The following is a 17477-nucleotide window of genomic DNA, read 5'->3' as shown; positions in this document are numbered from 1 at the left end:
ACACCACCTTCTTGACAAAGGTGAGAGGATAAGATGGCCACGGCGACCCAGGTTTGTTGCCAGTCACGTTATGGATTCTCATGTTCTAACAGTATGTCACAGGCTCCCACGAGCCTCCCGGCGCCGACTCGACCGCGGTTGCAAGCCATCAACCAGACCTTCTCCGATCTCAACGAGCAAATACACCAGGCCACGCAGATCATTGGCCTTCCTGATGACTGGGACTCGCTTACAGGCGAAGCGCGCTCAAAGATTGCCAAGCGCATTGTTGGCGCAAGGGCAGATTGGGTTTTGCGGTGGATCCTCGAGAAACTGAAAGACACCGCAGATGGTGGCGCTCAAGTGCGGGCGAGCACGAAGGCATGGAAGCTACTTGACTGGATGATCGAGGTGCTTCCGGTGTCACGGTGCGCGCCGCATCTGAGAGACGCAGGGTTTTTGACCATCCTCGAAAGAGTTCTCGAAGAGAGATATAGTGACGATGCCGTGATCCAGCCAGAGCCGATACCACAGGGAAGCCACCCGCGAGACGACTCGAGCGAGACGGTACAGGAAGATCCGCAGCCCTCACGCAAACGGAAACGCGGCTCTGGCGCGAGCACACCTTCCAAGAGAGCTGCCCTTGAGTCCAGCGGCTCCGTAACACTGTTTGAAGCTCTGGCCACTACAGTGCGCTCGATAAAAGACAAAGGCAATGCGCAGGAAAAGAGGGAGGAATCTATCCAGTCGGAGCACATGAAAATGGTGTTAAGGGCGGAGAGCGCACAGGCAGCGAGGGTCCTCAAAAATTGGCTGAATGCTGTTTTGCGGATTCACTCATCAACACAGAGGACATCTGCTCACTTCGATCATTTGGACTTATCTTTGATTGTGGACATCTGGGAGCTGCGCGCCATCGACACCAAGGATAACACTGGCGCGTCCGTGGACCAGTTCTCGACAGAATGCTTGATACCGAGCCTGCTTCTTTCGCAAGCATTACACCAAGCAAGAAAGAGCGGGTCTGACTCTTCCAATTTCAGTAACACTTTGTCAGTTCTAGATCGGCTTATTGCTAAGCATGTTCTTATTCCCTCGCGGACGGCCTTCTTCAACGACCGAAGCGGAAAAGACACCCCGCGGCATAATGGGAAGGCCGAGCTTCTTTCCAGCAGTCTGGCACCGCTCAGTGCTAAGTTGCTGCAGGCTGCCCAAATCCAAGATAGCGGCGTGGAAATACCGGTCTATTTTGCGCCCTTATTTGCCGCTGTCCCACACTTGCTTCACCTTGTCATACGCTCGTCACCAGCGCGCTCGCCAAAAACTAGGACGACAGAAAAGCCATGGATCCAGGCTTCACTAACGACTCTTTCTCAGTGTGTAGGGTGCGAACTGTCCCCCCCAGAGTCCGCAGCTCCGAGTGCTTCCATAGCCACAGTTGAGGCGTGTGTTACTATCTTGGCTTCATACGATGTCAGCATAGATACGCAGGTTCTCAGGGATATCTTTTGGTTCCATTCTGGTCTCAAATACCCATTACACAAGGAAACATCCGTAAATTGGTCTCTTATTGCAGCCCTAGTAGAGAACGATTCGTCCATATTCTTGGCCGACCCAAAAGCAGCGAAATCGTCTTCTGAAGAAAGACCAGATGATCTCGCCGCGTTCCTATTTGAGCACATCTCCACGGCCAAGTTTGAGAGTCCTGAGCTACACGATGACGATGGGATGGAAGTCGATAACGATCAACCAGTGATTGCTGCTGCAGTCCAGAAAACAAAAGCTTTCTCAAGAGAAAACGCGGTGAAAAAGATCATCGTACCTGTTCTACACGCGTTCTCAAGGAATCGTCAGCTGCTAGGGTTCATAGAACTGTGGGACACGGAGCTGCGCAGAACGGTGCTTGCCAAGCGAGACCCACTGGCAGAGCTGCATCCACGAGTTTGGCAGGACCGGCACTTGCTTTTAGCCTTGGCCGAAGTGTTCGAGCAGTCCTTAACGCTCACGCAGATCACGACCCTGTTCCAAAAGCATGCTGAACGCTTAGAGCAATACACAAAGAAAAATCCAATAGAAGCTCTGAGCAGTGCTGTCATCACTCAAGCAATCCTTCGATCCATCAAATCGGACGAGGCCATTGATGCATTACAGCCAACAATGCTCACGGCGTGGAAGGTCTTCCAAGCGTGGGTTCAGCACGATGGTCCAAGCCAGTCCACAGCTCTTGAAATGTCTTGGACAGCTCTTTGTTTCCTATTGAGGCATCTGTGGCCGATCCATCTGCACGGCTCTGAAGCTCTTCAAACAGAGTTCATCGAAGCTTTGCTGGACAGAGCAGCTAATGATGTTGACTCAGCGCGCAAGGAAGACCCCAACAGACATGTCCCATCGTCTTGTCGGACGGCTGCTGCCATCTTCGTCTTCGTTGCCTGCGACTTCCTCCATACCTTGCCAGACACGAGAGACGTTATCCAGAAGAGGCTGCAAAAGACGTTGAAGGCCATGACCCCTGGGCAGATGGAACCACAGCAGTTGAATACAACTATCGAGCTGTTCTGCATCGAGTATGCGCAGCTACTGGCTCCTTTCGATGCGGACACTGCCCAAAAGATCCTATTTCGCTTGGTGGAAACCGTGTCAGGGTTCGATATCGAACTGGGCGGTCCACTCATTGAGACACTCTCGGTCTCAATTTTTAAGCAGGGCAACGCTGTCGTTGAAGCATCTTTTGTTTCCGTGCTCTTGAACGCCCTAGATCAGTCGGGCGAGAATTTACGCGCGGCCTCTTTGGGTGCTCTTCTACATATCTCTCCGTCATCTCTCTCACGAGAGCAGAGAGAGGCTGCACTAGACAAACTTCTGGGGTTAATTACAACCTCGCCCAGCATTGCAGCGTCGATTCTGAACATCATGGTCAACTTGATGCAGGTTCCAAATGCCACCGCGAAAATATCGTCAGATGGAAATGCGCTCTTCAACATTGCACAAGCTCTGCATAAAGTCGAATTAGAAGTGCCTCCCGCTATCCAGCTACTACAAAACCTGGTAGAACTCACGCTTGGCCACCTCCTGCCGAACAAAGATCAGGCACAGAACAAAGTCTTCTTTACGCAATACGAAGAGAAGATCACTGCTTCCTTAAAAAAGCCAAAGACGTACTCGCCGGCAAGGCTTGCTGTGCTTAACGGAACACTGCTTGCAACACACGCATCAGAATCCCTCATCCCTCTTTCGCAGTATCTGGAATTTCTCTTTAAAGCCCTAAGCAAGTGGGCTTCCTCGCAAGAATTTGTGTTACGTGCTTACAATCAAATACCTCTGTCAGTGTTGCGCAAGGACGACACACTGTTCGAAGCAGTACAAGAGAACCTTAGACGATGGATGAATGACCGATACTCTCTCGACAGCACACTCAAGAAATCTTCGACCGTCTCCGAGGTACAAGACAATATGTCGCCTACCGTGCTGGTCACCATAGCCAAGTTTGACCTCCACAAGCTCAGCGGTGGCACGCCGAGGCTGTTCGAGCTTGCTGCGAGTTTGCTCTGGAAACAGTCTTCACAGACAGACAACACGCATGTTCTGCAATGCCTGAGAGACACCCTGGCTCCTCTCAATGTCTCGGAGAAGTTACACCTTGCGCATGGCTGTATCTCGCTTGCGGATGACGACATCCCTCCTCAAATCGCTTACCAGCTGCTTCACGTTGTAGTATTTGCCATGGATGACAAAGAGGAAATCGAGTCTGATCTGAAGGCGCAACAGATGGCTCTGTTACCTGAGATCTGCGCTCGACTGAACGAGGTCCGAGATGATGCAGCATTTAACACGCTGCTCGACAACGTCAACACGATCCTTCTCCACAAGCCCAACATGACTTCACAACACAACATCGAGTGCGTCCTCATGGCCCTCCTGAAACTTGCTACAAGAAGCAGCTCCCGACTCTCACCTGCGCACGCGCCCGCAATATACGCGCGCCTCTGCGAGACAGCGCGCCTCGTCCTGCTCCTCCACCGCAGCCGTCTTGGAGGCCGCTTCCACCTGCTTCTGCCCTTACTTCAGGGGCTCCTCCTCTGTCTCTTCATCCCCAACCTCAACCGCGGCGCTGCTCTCCCTCCCTGGCTCGACTCCCTATCGCCCGCAAACCCCACTCGCCTTACGGCCACCAACGCAGCACAGTACACCCACCTAGTCAGCACGCTCTGCTCGCCAACACAATCCTCTGTCCAGCGCACGCGAAGCGCAACGACTCTCAATGACCCTATCAAGGCCGCGCGCGAATACGCTTCGCAGTACGTATATCCGCTGCTCAGCTCGTTCTGTCGGTTCCAGTTGTACGGCAGGCTGGATGCAGAAGTCAGAGAGAAGCTTATGCCCGGTATCTGGGAGATTGTGAGTGTGGGACAACTGAACAAGGATGCTATCGATGGTATGTTTGCGGGACTCGGAAAAAGTGAGAGGGATGTTTGGAGGGGCGTTTGGGGAGAGTGGGTGAGGGTGCATGGACGGAAGGAGAGGAAAGTCAAAGAGGAGCGGTGAGACGGGACAGTACTTGCGTAGTGTGTGAATGCGCTTATTTCCTGCGCAATAGTAGGTTCCACTACGAAGGTGGCCAACAGGCCTGGGTTTGTCATACTTTCAGTCTCTATACAGAACAATTCTTTCAGTTCTTATCCTCGCTGAATATCTTTTTCCTCAGCGCGTCCTTCCCACTGCCACCCGCCATGGTCTCTTCATCATACCGCCCCTCCTCATCACTAGCATTTGCATTGAAATCATCGCTAATCAAGTCCCCAACCTCCAGCCATGTATGGCTCGTCGCCGGGATCGGCGACATCTTGCACAAACTCCAGTACACCACCGCTGCAACACCAAACCCGCAAAAATAGTTCAAGTCGTAAATGTGCTGCGCGGCAACGGGGACCTCGCGGCCGATTGCACCCGCAAAGCCAACAACATTGATAGCGATGCCCGCGATGTACGCCGCGTACGCGCGCCAGTGGACTCCGTACGTGAAGTAGTATGGCGCGGTTTTCTTGCCGGAGTACAGGTCGTGGATCTGGAGGTAGCCCTTGCGCACGATGTAGTAGTCGCACACCATGACGCCGGCGATGGACGACAGGAAGACGGAGTACGCGGAGAGGTACGTGGTGAAGTTGTTGCTGCTGGAGAGGAGGTGCCAGGGGCACATGACGAGGCCGACGAGCGCACAAACGTAGCTGCCGCGGCGGATGGTGAGCCAGCGGGGCGCCAGAGCTGTCATATCTGTGCCTGCGGAGACGGAGTTGGCGGCGATATTAGTGCCGAGTTGGGCAAGGGTGAAGGCCGCGGCGATGAGGAAGACGCCGAAGCGCTGGGCGGAGCCGCCGTTTTCGTTGAGGAAGCTCTCGAGGAGGTCGAGCGGGTTCCAGATGGGCTGGCCGCCGAAAATGACGGTGGAAGAAGAAGAGACAATGATGCCGATGAAGCTAGTAATAGCGAAGCCGACAGGAATAGTGATGAGCTGGGGCAAAAATGCGTCGCTTGGTTTGCGGGCGAAACGTGCGAAATCCGGGTCGTTGGCGATGAGGGTTGCGAAGTTTGCTATGGCAGACATTATTCCCCTGATCATCAACCAAGCGAGGGCGGAGCCATGCTTTTCTCCTGGCTGATGTACGATTGGACCGATACCCTTTGCGCGGACAACAGCCCAGATGAAGAAGGCAACGCCTGCAGCGGGCACGAAGAAGGCCTTGACCGTGAAGAGATGGCGAATTTTGTGCACTGGAAACCACAGAGCGGGGAGCGAGCCGGCCCAAAAGAGGAAGAACGAAACAAAAGCAACGGTGTTGGTACCTGAGTTGGGAATGCCGTTTTTGATGCCACCGTCGCCAGTATCATCGCGCCAATCGTTCCAGATGCTGCGGATCATCAGGTAGACACAGGTTCCACCAATCCATCCTTGCACTCCGTACCAGATACAGGCCATGGCTGCTCGATTGAAGACAGGCCATAGCGCACCCCAGATCCCAAAGGATGAGCGACTGACCACCGGGAAGGAGATGTGATACGTGGCACCGATCCGGCCTGTGAGGCATACGAAGCAGGCGGCGATAGAGTAGCCGAGCCACACGCAGATCCAGCTCTGCCACCATGACAGTCCATCCGCAATATTGCTGCCACTGATCATCCATGTGTTGATGTTGAACGAGTCGGCAATCCAGAATCCTACAAAATTCCAGGCCCCCCATTGCCTCCGTTCGTGTTCGACTGGCTTCAAGTCATGGTTGCTGTGTAAAAATAAGTTCACACTCGTGAGATGTATGCGTTACACTTACTAAAGCATGAGCTGCGCGGTAGTCAGATTTTGATCATTCTCCACAGCGAGCTTGTTCGCCCACTGAGCAAACCTAGATCTTTTGACTTTCTCCATGATGTTCCAAGGGAGGCACGTCGGTTCGTCGCTGTCGTGGACCTCATGTAGTGCAACGACTGGTGCGTTCTTATATAAAGAATTGCAGCTGCTACTTCCGCGCGATACAACCGAGCCATACCCCCTGTCGTTTGCAGTAAGAGAATAACGTGGGGGAAATGGTCCTGAAGAGCCTGTGTGGGGTTGTTCTCTTGTTTCGCTGCCGTTCAACAACGGCTCGTGCTCTGGTGGATCCATATGGGCCCCAGTAAGTGGGCTAGTAGGCTACCAGAACGAAATCGCGATTTAGGAATAGTAGCACTGCAGTAGATTATCATGGGTTGACCTGGGGTCGACCTGGGCTGGATGTGCTTGCTCCACCGCATATTTGACGTGAGGTGTGCAGATGCGACAGATATAACAACAAGCGGTTGTGTACGTTGAGGCATGATAGTGATAACGTGGACGCTGGTCTCGGGTCGCATAACGCGGAGCGTCCCGCCAGCCTTATCGGACGAGTGATAGTGCCCGCCAGCACTCCCACGAGGCTCGCTTTGCCGAGAGGCAGAGCAGATCCGCCCGCTGGACCCTGTTAGTACATCCTGCAGTTCCGCATGCCTCATGACAATGTCAGCAGATACGATGTCGGCGACGACACAAGGGCTCTTGTGACTCGATAGAAACATGTCAAAAAGCCCGTGCATATAGGGAAGAGGCTCTCTATCTAAGATGGCGCGTTTCCCTGGGCACCGCACGCGCGATGTTACACTTGGGACGTGAAGGGCTAATGCGCAACAGGAATAGCCCACGATAGGCGTTGTGGAGTGCGTCGCGGCGATGGAACAGCCAGTAAGAAGCCGTTACGAGTGCTTAGTATCTATTTGACTCGATGAGATCTCGTAAGGAGCTGCCACACCAAATTATCTAGTGGCAGGTGGGGCGCAACAACAATGCTCGTCGCGTTCCTATTCTGCGGGTCTCTTTTCCAAGCTTCTCCAAGGCTATCTATCTTGCGGCAGTCTCTTGCTCAAAAGGAAAATCATCTCGGTCGCACCCACCACTGAAAGCCGTCGAGCATCACTATGGTCAGACTCAGGTAAGATCGATAGTCTCGATATCCAATAGAATCGATCGAGACGTAATCCTTCCTAGATTTGCTGGTGGTAGAGCGCCTGTCATTGCCGAAGAACCTTGATCAGGCCTTATTATTGAGGGTTTGTCAGGGCCGAAAAATCGTAGGCGAGCCGCTCTGATATCTGCTGCACTTGGCTCGTGAACATCTTCCGCAAGATCAACTGGAAGCAGCACGGCAGTCGAAGGTGGTCTCGTCTGACCACTACGTGGGCCATCACTCACGGGTACCCTGCTCAATGTCGATTGGATTTCGCTAGCGGAGTTGGATATCCTCGACTCTTTTCGAAGAGGTGACTGTTGAAAGGAGTTCCTAGGCGCAGCCTCCCTCTCCTCCCTCGGCAGACCACTGCGCCCACTGCGCCAATTTTGTTGGTCTGGCAAACTCATTGCTTTCAATAAATCAGATTCCTGCAGACGGAGCCGGGTTGCTCCAACCAAGTCTCCATCGCCATCTTCAGAGTCTGGTTGAAGGGCACCGGGCTCTATTACACTTGAGTGCCCTTGCAGTGGCAATATCTCCTCTTCTGAATCTGAGAGCAGGCTGACATACTCAACGTTAGAAGGCATCGAACGGGGAATCGGTCGGTGTTGAACATGCGTTGCCTCTGGCAAATTGGATCCACCGCTTGCAGGGGCATCTAAATATGACGGAATCGAGCCTCCCCTTTCTGTGATGATCCACCTGTTCACGGATGCGGGCAATCTTCTAGATGCAACAACGGTCGATGTGGTGTCCCTTGCATCATCTTCCGCTCGTCTCTTGCGCTTGCGTGGGGTGCTCTTTGGCGCTGGTGGCGGGTCTAGCACACTTAGGGGCAAAACCCTCTCTAGGAGATACACTGGAATGTCTGCCTTAACGGTACAATCCGGCTCGAAAGGGTCTTGCATCTTGCTCGTCCAGTAGCCGGCTCGATCACCTTCAAAGTCTTTCTGGATAAGAGTCGTAAGAGTAAAAGGAGAGAACGCTAGTGACTTCAGTAATGGTGGCGCAACGTTTTGAACGATGTCTTTCTTCGCGCCCTGCTTTGTAATTTTGATCTGATGCACATTCTCCTTTGGCAATGTCAAGTCTCGGGAGACCAAGTATTTGGTGAGAAGGACCGGCCCGACCCAATTCATATAAAGCTTGCCCCAGATGTTGAAGCGGGAGCTAGTCAACTCTAGTAGTTTCATTTCGTCGATAGGAACATTCCAACCATGTCGCAAGCCGCGCAGGTTGCGAAGCTGATCATCCGTCGAAATTTTGGGCCGGTTGTACTTGTCCAAGGTTTTGATATCAGGGAAGTCAGCAGGGATCTCAGGTTTACGGCCTCTCTGTGTCTGGAAGTAAGCTGACAGCTCGCTCCGCCACAGAACACAGTGCGTCTTGGTCCGGCATTGGCATAGGGAAGTGCCCAAGCCCGCGCGAACTGCCCCAGCTGCCATCGCTGAGCCGCAATTCCGCAGCCCTGTGATGTCATAATCTCCGCCACTTAACATGGCGAAAAGGACAAGCCCTTCGCGATCAAATCTGTGTCTCTGTTGGATCTCTTGTCCATATATGACCTGTAGTGGTTAAGTAATCTAAAAGTGATACGCAAGTGACCCTCATGGGCACTCACTCTCACAGAAGTTCCGCTCTTCTTGGTGTTTTCCTTGGATCGGTTATTGTTTCCTTTTTCTTTCGCGACGCGATCGTCGCGGACCAACATGCTACACCCGAACATAAGCGTATCCGAATCCTGCGAGAAGACAGCATCAACAACGCCCAACTGTTGTAGACGAGCGCATTCTGCTTCGGCTTCACCAGGCGCCTCATGATGTGGGATCCGTAAGTAATTGAGGAGCTCTTTGAGCAATCTTCGCTCTTCGTAGTTGATTCGACCTTGTCCGCGACGTCCACGCTTCCAAGGTCTGCCTGGGCCGTCGAACACGAAGAGCAACTGTACATTCAATGTGAGAAGACGGCAGATGCGGTAAAACATGGATTTCTCGATACCTTGGAAAGCCGGTTCATTGGAGGCTGCACTCTGCTGTCAGCATCGAAACTAATGTTTCTTGTCGACTTACTCTCGCGTATCATGTAGACCTGTTGTGCAGTAAGATTGTTAAATCTCCAATCGGCCTCATCGACAGCAATCCGTAGGGGACGCTCATGTTTCTTGAAGTGAGCTTCGGCTAGCTGAGCGATTGGCACACTGTGATCCTCGGCCTTTATCACGTCCCAGAGTGCAGTTATACCCATCAGGTATCTTCGCGGGCGTCCTGTGCGTGAGCGACGAAGCGCAAAGGATGGCAATGACGGCTGTGCAAAAGCGCGATTGAGGATGTCTTCTGTTTCACACAACTGGGCGGGATAATGTTTATACACAGTACAAGCTAATAGATAGGAGGAAGTCGCTCGGTGCGAACTAGGGAAGCCGCCACGCGGTTCTCCCTCCAACCCCTGCTAGCGCGGGTTCTCCTCCTTACACGGACACGCGACCTCACATGACCTGTTCCGCGCCGCGTCTCGCCCCAACATCCATCATTCGCAACGTTCTCGTCAGGAAGCTCGCTTAACCTCACTCCTTCCTGCAATTTAATCTGGCGTGCTCGCGGCGTTCTGACATCATGTCGCTGCAATCTCAAGGGATCCAGACTACCATGGGTACACTGCAACCATCTCGTGGACGCTTCACCCAGCACATGCTACTGTGCCTGGCACCGCGCTAGGAAAGAGACTATCGCCTCTTTCTACCCCAAGCTCAAGCTCCTCGGTAAGCAAGTTCGCTGCTGAGAGTGCTTTGTCTGACCTTTGTCCAAGGAAGCTCAAAGCTTTGACACAGTTCCCAGCCCGTCTGAACGCGTCGTCCTGGCCAAGGTTACCTACGTTCGGCGCTTTCGCAGATTCTATCAGCACAGCGCCGGCTATTGCAAAAGCGCGCACGAGAACGTCAGACCAGGGTTCGGACAGGAGCGCTCCTTGTCCTATAGAGAAAAGCCCACTCTTTGTTTGTGACAAGATGCCGTTTTCTTGCAAGCATGCGCATCTCGCAATATCTGAGAGTGAGCGGCAGTTGTCTTCTCTGAACCGGGCGATGAACTTCAACGAATCTCTATCACGGCGTCTGGATTCGAGGCCAGACTCTGTCTCGTCCATGGTTTCTATCAGGTCTGCCAACAGCAGTGTGGCTAGATGCCAGTGGCCGGCCAAACAGACGTACCACGACTGGACTCTCTCGGAGAGCTCTTCGTGGTGCTCAATGCAGTCTCGAAGGAAAGGCGCATAAGCTCTTTGCCAATGCTCGTATACTTCTAGCGCGCTGTGTACGGCTGTCTCGATCTTGTCGCTCTGAGCATGACGAGCTAGTAATGTTTGGATCCGTGTCACTTTGCGGAAGAGTAGAACTTTGATTGGGGCTGCTTCGCACAAGAGCGATGCAGCTTCGTCTTCAGAGCAAGGCCATCTCACATGTATACGTTGCTTTCGCATACGTTGACGTCTGAACAGCAAGTCATCCCAGAGGTCTTCTGCTCTCGGATCTGAAGGGATCGGTGCTCCTGGGCTGGACTGACCGTCGCGAACCATGGTCCTAATTGCTGGCAAGTCACTATCCTCGAGTGCGACTACTAGAGGCCGCTTGTGCATCGCTGAAGACAACGTGTCGAACATTATACCAAGCCAGAAAAGCACGTCGACAGTCGCTCGATCAGCCGCTTCGAGTCCACTCGTTTGAAGATGCTTCCAGCATCGTGGTTTTTTCTTCCTACGACCTCCAAATGCCCCCGCCATTGTCATTCTCGAACGTAGCGAGTGAATAAGTCTGAGTCCCTGCTCAAGATACAGGGGAGGACCATCATCGTTCATCGTTAGGTCCAGCTTGGAAAAAAGGTCTTCGCATGCTTTCATGTCTACATCTTCGTCTGTCTTTGCCTTCAACAATGGGTCAGTCGTTTCGCTTCCCGGTGAAAATTTGACATGATCCGACTCATCCTCTGGCTTTTGTGTCAACGAGAAGACGATATGCGCGAGCACTACTCGGAAGGATTCAATATCCGATGCTTCGTGAACTGCTTTGCGAGCTTGGTGCCATGCATTGAGCTGAAGAGAACGGTTGAATTCAGTCTGAGACGAGGATGTCCGGTGAGGCTGTCTGATACAGCCTGTCCTCTCATCAATCTGGAATGGATACCTTGCTCTTGTTTTCGCGTCTGGTACTGCCCATTGGGATGCAAACGAGAAGATTGCCAAATTCAAAGCTCTGGATGCAGCTCGATCTTCCGGCATAGTCAACAATCTCCCTCGCACCGAAGGTGATTGGTCCAATTTGAACACTCGATGGTAAATACGATTCCAGTCTGGGCCACAATTGCCCGGGAGAGATACATCGCAGTCTCTGCTGTACGGACATGTCTTTTCAGTCAACCAGCAGGATAGATGGGTCTCAAAGCTATCATGGTAAATTCTGAGCAGGCCGTCTGCCAAAAAAGCCGTGTTTGCCGACGAAAGTAAGTCATTTGTGAGAGCTATCGAAGAATGGGAGATTGCGCTTGTCGCGGAAGAACCGCGCCGTCTCCGTTTGCGAGGTAAGCGCATGACCTCGTGCGGTGATTTCGAATCGTCGGACGAACCCACGCTTGGACTCGACTCTTCGCTGTTCGGAATTGCGTCCCCTGGTGAAGTGGTGTGGGTGGAAGAGCCGTTTCCCGAGTCCCACTCTATCGGAAGAGCATTATGCGGTTGTTCTGGGACGTTACAAGGAGGGATTAAGTCAAGCAGAGGCGAGTCATCCCATACGAAATCGGTCGGCGCATAGTCGTATTGAAACTGAGAAGTCAAACTGTCGCTGAATTGTATGCCACAAGGGAAATCGGCGAAGGTCACCCCAACGTTGATGGGTTCAGATTGCGGCATGTAACTTGCTCCATCACCCAGACCCGAACCAATGGACAGCTGTGGGGCTTGCTGACCACAGGTCGGGTCGATTGCATCTTTGCGATCTTGCAAGCTCTTGCTCGCGGTGCGCCGTTTCTTAGCTGGTGGTGTTGGGTTTGGTTGCGGTGTCGTTGCCTGCAGTATTCGCTGCGATCGAAGCCATTCAAATGTACATGTCTTCTTCGTCTTCTCACAGTTGCCACAGGGAGCAAGGGGCCCGAACACATCTGCATTGTTAAAGGTCTGCACGTGCACTGATCAAGAGAGTCATACCGCTGTAGTGGAATGTGGTAGGAGTTTCTCCGTTGCCATTCAACAAAGCATCTTCTAGGATGGACGCATCGCATGCTCTCTTCCCTTTTCGACTGTAACTGACATCAGCGCATGCTCAAGATCGTATGTAGCGCCGCATGCGCAAGCTTGCGATAAACAACCGGTGTGCTAGTGGATATGTGGCGCATATGTTCAAGAGAAGTGCGTCTTCTTGAGGTTACATACCACTGGTCGCAGCAACGATTCTGCTTTCTGTTCGTCCTTGTCGCCGATTTCGGCCCATTCGCCCCAGCTTGAGCAGGCGATGTCCACGCGTAATCGAGAAACGATGTGGGTTGAATGTCGACAAAATTCATGATGGCAACCCAGGATACGATGGCGAAAAAAGGGAAGAGATGACGCTCGCTAGAACGGTCACAAATAGGACTGCGGCGGAGGGGCTTGTCTGACATGCAAGACGACCCCGCACGTGCTTGTTAGCTCCACTCACCATCACACATTCGGACCGTCTGGTATTGCGGGGAAAGGGGAAATGCAGGGTCAAGAATCACCCGGACGGTTCTCCTCGGGCCATGCAATCAAGGACGAGTGGTGTGTCAACAACAGCGAAGTCCCATTTTACTTTGGCCTTGATTAAGCCAGCGGAAGGTTTCGTCGGGCGGCACTCTTCCGCACCATTTACCTTCCCGCCTGCGATAACGCTAGCCCCACTAAATAGAGGTCGCACTAACAGTTCATAGTACCAGCCATGCTTCCCGGCCTCACCATGAGGCTGACGGGCGCTCTTCCATTGAGATGTGTCTGGCTACTTCGCTTATGTTTGCAACAGAAACTGCACTGCCAGCGTAGCGCCTGGTAATGAGATTTCTTGCCCGAACTCCTGCGTGCGTACTGGCAGAGAAGGGACCAAAACGTCAGAAAGGCTCTGGAGTCGTACGTTAGAAGTCGATGATCTACAGATCAGACTCAGCTGGCTGCCACAATGAGTTTAGGTATGCTATCCGGCTGCTCCCGGAACATGGAAGAAAGATTTCGCGCCTGCACGGACATGCGCTTCCATGTTGATCCGGCTACAATAATGGTGTCAAATGTGTTCCGATAATGTTTAAAGGTGTACCACGGAACCCTGCGGGTGAGATTCAGCGCATAAGCTGAGCGGCGTCGATCTTCGACTGCCTAGGTACAATTCAGCATGAGCGACCAGCAGAACCCCATGCGGCAAAAACCAATTATTCAACGACTACCAGTCCCGTTGCGGCAAGACTGCAATGCTATTGTCAATTCAAAACACCTGGAGGACATCGTTGCTGCGCTAGATGGGGCTCTCGGTGAGCTGTGATCGTCTATAGCCAAGCCTTTGACCCCTCGACACAAGTCGTTGCTACCAATTCAGGAGTCAGTGCATATTCGCCATATGAGGATGTACTTGATATCACAAATTAGGAGACGAGAACGATGCGGAGGTGCTCATCAGCATTGACTCTAGTTTATCCTCGGTTGCATGCAAGATCGCGCGTTTGATGCACACAAACTTGCCATCAAATAATTACACTGTTGACAGCATGGAAGGGCTGGTAGACCCAAAGAAGTCAACACATCAAATTTGAAAGATCCGAAAGTTTAGCTAATCGTGGTCCCAACAAGTCTGAGCCCAAGCGAGTGAAACCACATCAGTTCGACCTCAAATCCCAAGACGCATAAGAAGCACCACTTCCAAAACGAGAACGCTATGCCGGATCCCATTCTTTCTCACCCAGAAGTTGCTGCGACTGCTTCGCGGAAGTTGTGGCTATCATCTGGGATGAGGGGAGTGGATCACTGCCAAGAGACGATGTGCAACAAGACATGCACGTCAGAACCAAGCAAGCACCCGGAGGGGACTCTAGCTATATTACTGAAAAGAATGCAAGAGTGCGTGGAAGGAGAGAACCGAGAGGAGCTCTTGAAGGAGGTAAGTGAATACTGACTCGGCAGCCGAAGCGCCATGATGGGGCTCCTGAAGGACAAGATCCCAACGGGGCCATCGCATGCTATCGGGCATCAACTCGGAAGTAGATGTGGTGTCATGCTGCGGTCACTGCCTGTACTGTGTTATCCCCTGTCTTGTGCCATAGCGGGGGTAGGGAGATCCAACAAGCTGAACCTCAGCGAAAAGTGTTGGATGTATTGAACAATGTTCTGCAATGGAACGAGCAAACAGATGCAGTGAGAAGCTTCGTCAGAGTGCTAGAATTACCAGATCCGCCCAAGGCGGTCGATCTTGGGTGGGGAGACACGCTATAGAAGGTTGTGGCGATGACAATTATAGATGTGTGGGGTGGCGTTACAAAGCAGATCGAAACGAAGCAGGAGATCCGAGAGATCTTGGGTTGGTAAGAGGTTGAGTATACGGCTACATATATGGTATATGTAAGTCCGTGATAGCGAGCATTCAAACAGAATTATCCATTTGGTGGCTGTGGTATTTGTGACGGCGTTTTTCCTCCCATGCTTGGCCGACGGCTCACCGGGCCCACCAGACCCCTATTATTCAGGTCCGCAAGTCCAACGTCGAAAGCTACATCACTCCAGTCGTCATGCTCGCGCAAAGCATAATCGGACCACTTGCGCTTGAAACACGTCGCCGTTATTGCGGGTGACCCACTGGACGCCCTCGACCTCAATACTGACAAGCCTCGTAGAGAGATTGTCCGCAAATGTACGCGCTGTTTCCGTGTTGGCCAAGTCCATGCCTATGTCCCATTCCTGCCGTCATGACGGCTTCGATAGGAATAGCCGACCACATACGGACAGCTCGAACAAGCCCTTGGCTTTCAGATACCTACGCGTCTCCGTCATCACTGCCTCGAGTAGCCCTTTATCTGTGCGTTGCAAAAGTAATTGTACCACTTTACCATGCAAATATAGAGCTTCTCTCCGCTCATGACTCGTGGATTGTTGACACATCGCTCCCTATAGGTCAGTTCACTGTGGTACGCTTGTTTTAACCTTTTTGGGTTCTATTTTAGCTTATACAGGGCACCAAAGTGTCAAAATAAGCGAACCACGGTGAATTAACCAATGACAGCTAGCAGCATGTTCGCAGTCTCCCACGCCGCTCCGACTATCATGGAATCCCACAACGCACGCGCTCTCGGATTGCGAGTTCCCCCTGCTTACAAAATCTATGGTGTAGATGGAACAGTGGAGAAACGCTGGCTCACAGAAGATTAGTGGCTCGACTATGATTCACTGTAAGCTCACCTATATGAATGTACGCTGGCTCTCCCTGATCAAAGCAGATGGGCTGCCAACTATGAGGTCATGATGAACAATTTCGACGAGACAGGCTGTCTTAACGCGTGGGGGCCCAACTCTGAAGCCGAAGTTGCAGTCGTCAAGTCCGGTATTGAATCTGCGGCGTGAGCATCTGGCTTAGACCATCAGTTCATCCTTGCGGCCATGAAGCAATAGTCTGACGGTTTTGTCCGCGTTCCCACATCAGTTTCACCGAATGAGAAAGTCCAGAACCCAGGTCTTTTCGAGTGTGCCAACGGAGACCATACCTGCAACGAGAATGGCAATTTACGCAATGTGAGCAAATACTACAAAGCTCTTGTCCTGTACAACTCGGGTGTCCTCGCAGAGTCTGGCAACCAGGGAGATGGTCGCGCTACTGCTTGTTACGCGAGCAATCTCGCCAGTCGTTTGATGGGATGGACCGGCATTGGTAGGACTTGTGACCCAGACACTATTGGCGATTATGACGGAACCCCAGCTGAGCTCAGGCCTACTGGTACGTGCACTTCTGATCCTACTCCTACTCTAGGCGGAGATAGTTGCTAACCTATTGGAGAGAAAAGTTCGAAGGTGCTCCTGCGAACTGCAGCCTCTGGTATAAAGTGCAGCAAGACGACGGTTGCCGTTCGATCGAGGAAGCTCAAGGGATTGCATTCGGAACAATCAAAAGGCTAAACAAGGAGATGTATTTTGACTGCAGAAACTTGAGCAACAACATCAACTACTGCTTAGCTACCTCAGGCTGAAGCCGGGCGCATAAAATTGTCCATAGGCCCAGAAATTGATGTCCAGTCTATCATCTCGCCGTGTGACAGTGTCAGACGAAGTTCGACCTCTAACCTCTTACTTATTGGTTTTTTACGTATCTCGAAGCTTTCTATAAGAGCTTAGAGTTGAATCCGCATCTCTTTTACACTAGTGATCACATACATACAAAGTAGATGTATGACCAACGTAATTAGACGTAAGCCTGGTTCTCCCAACCCAGCTTAGCCACGATTGACAACAATGCCACTGCGCATTTACATATCGGTCGAAGGGCTTTGCCTTCAAAGTCTGAGCATTGCAATTGATAATTATTGAAAAGAGGTCACATGTACAATTTGTTGGGAGAGCCCTGTTACGTATCGTGCCGTATAGTCGTATCGGATACGCCATGAATATACGCTGCGATTGGAGGAAACCCCGAAACCAGGTCCACATTTACCGCCGCACAGGGAGTCCCCGCCCCATGAAGTTAGCCACTTGCACCATCAGACGAAAACATTATTGGCAAACGATGCTAACCATATTCCCGCAAGTGGAAGCATGTACGGTTCGCTCGAGATGCCACTCGTCTTAATCACAATTAGATCAGTAGTACTCAACATCCACAGGCAAACCCAATCTCAAGACCATCCTACGGCATATCAGAGATTCACACTGTACTGAGCCATCCTCTATTAGGAGTCCCTGAGATATAATCTCAATGATATTCAGCGTATGATTCAATTAGATATTCGTACCACATGGCTAATCAGT

General features: G+C 52.0%; 6 protein-coding genes across 6 annotated transcripts; 2 read left to right on the top strand and 4 right to left on the bottom strand.

Annotated features, from left to right (window-relative positions):
* The first annotated feature begins 3 nt into the window (after positions 1-3).
* On the top strand, positions 4-4659 carry CC84DRAFT_1151409 (uncharacterized protein). Its single transcript, XM_018176746.1, has 2 exons — positions 4-51; positions 103-4659. The coding sequence occupies exons 1-2, from the start codon at positions 34-36 to the stop codon at positions 4519-4521; spliced, it is 4437 nt and encodes a 1478-aa protein (XP_018033448.1). The 5' UTR covers positions 4-33; the 3' UTR covers positions 4522-4659.
* CC84DRAFT_1097885 (uracil permease) lies at positions 4646-6394 on the bottom strand (the record flags this gene model as incomplete). The annotated part of the gene is made up of 2 exons (XM_018174740.1): positions 4646-6251; positions 6300-6394. The coding sequence occupies 2 exons, from the start codon at positions 6392-6394 to the stop codon at positions 4646-4648; spliced, it is 1701 nt and encodes a 566-aa protein (XP_018033447.1).
* A 1926-nt stretch (positions 6395-8320) lies between these two features.
* Positions 8321-9731, bottom strand: CC84DRAFT_1125262 (PIN domain-like protein; the record flags this gene model as incomplete). Its single annotated transcript, XM_018175715.1, has 3 exons — positions 8321-9052; positions 9109-9509; positions 9557-9731. Coding segments are annotated over 3 exons (1308 nt in total), but the record flags the coding sequence as incomplete, so codon positions are not given.
* A 106-nt stretch (positions 9732-9837) lies between these two features.
* On the bottom strand, positions 9838-13301 carry CC84DRAFT_1151402 (uncharacterized protein). Its single transcript, XM_018176745.1, has 3 exons — positions 12903-13301; positions 12678-12769; positions 9838-12631 (listed from the first exon to the last, which is right to left on the bottom strand). Exons 1-3 carry the CDS (start codon positions 13127-13129, stop codon positions 10164-10166), a joined length of 2787 nt encoding a protein of 928 aa, XP_018033445.1. The 5' UTR covers positions 13130-13301; the 3' UTR covers positions 9838-10163.
* Positions 13302-15983: 2682 nt separating this feature from the next.
* Positions 15984-16502, top strand: CC84DRAFT_1178611 (uncharacterized protein; the record flags this gene model as incomplete). Its single annotated transcript, XM_018180361.1, has 3 exons — positions 15984-16062; positions 16162-16452; positions 16486-16502. The coding sequence occupies 3 exons, from the start codon at positions 15984-15986 to the stop codon at positions 16500-16502; spliced, it is 387 nt and encodes a 128-aa protein (XP_018033444.1).
* A 239-nt stretch (positions 16503-16741) lies between these two features.
* CC84DRAFT_957890 (uncharacterized protein) lies at positions 16742-17312 on the bottom strand. Its single transcript, XM_018187949.1, has one exon. It carries the CDS (start codon positions 17157-17159, stop codon positions 16872-16874), a length of 288 nt encoding a protein of 95 aa, XP_018033443.1. The 5' UTR covers positions 17160-17312; the 3' UTR covers positions 16742-16871.
* Between the last annotated feature and the right edge of the window lie 165 nt (positions 17313-17477).

This window comes from Paraphaeosphaeria sporulosa (genome assembly GCF_001642045.1).
Source record: "Paraphaeosphaeria sporulosa strain AP3s5-JAC2a unplaced genomic scaffold CC84scaffold_8, whole genome shotgun sequence".
Taxonomy (NCBI): Eukaryota; Fungi; Ascomycota; class Dothideomycetes; order Pleosporales; family Didymosphaeriaceae; genus Paraphaeosphaeria; species Paraphaeosphaeria sporulosa.
The sequence above is the reverse complement of the archived record's forward strand: the minus strand, read 5'-3'. Positions and strand labels throughout refer to the sequence as shown.

What these genes read in the sequence shown, in the direction of transcription:
- CC84DRAFT_957890 (XM_018187949.1), bottom strand. Translation starts at nt 17,159, where the DNA reads ATGTGGACCTGGTTTCGGGGTTTCCTCCAATCGCAGCGTATATTCATG.
- CC84DRAFT_1151402 (XM_018176745.1), bottom strand. Translation starts at nt 13,129, where the DNA reads ATGTCAGACAAGCCCCTCCGCCGCAGTCCTATTTGTGACCGTTCTAGC. An exon ending in AATCGTTGCTGCGACCAGTG is followed by an intron (nt 12,770 to 12,902) that starts GTATGTAACCTC and finishes TGTCAGTTACAG; the next exon opens with TCGAAAAGGGAAGAGAGCAT. An exon ending in TACCACATTCCACTACAGCG is followed by an intron (nt 12,632 to 12,677) that starts GTATGACTCTCT and finishes TTAACAATGCAG; the next exon opens with ATGTGTTCGGGCCCCTTGCT.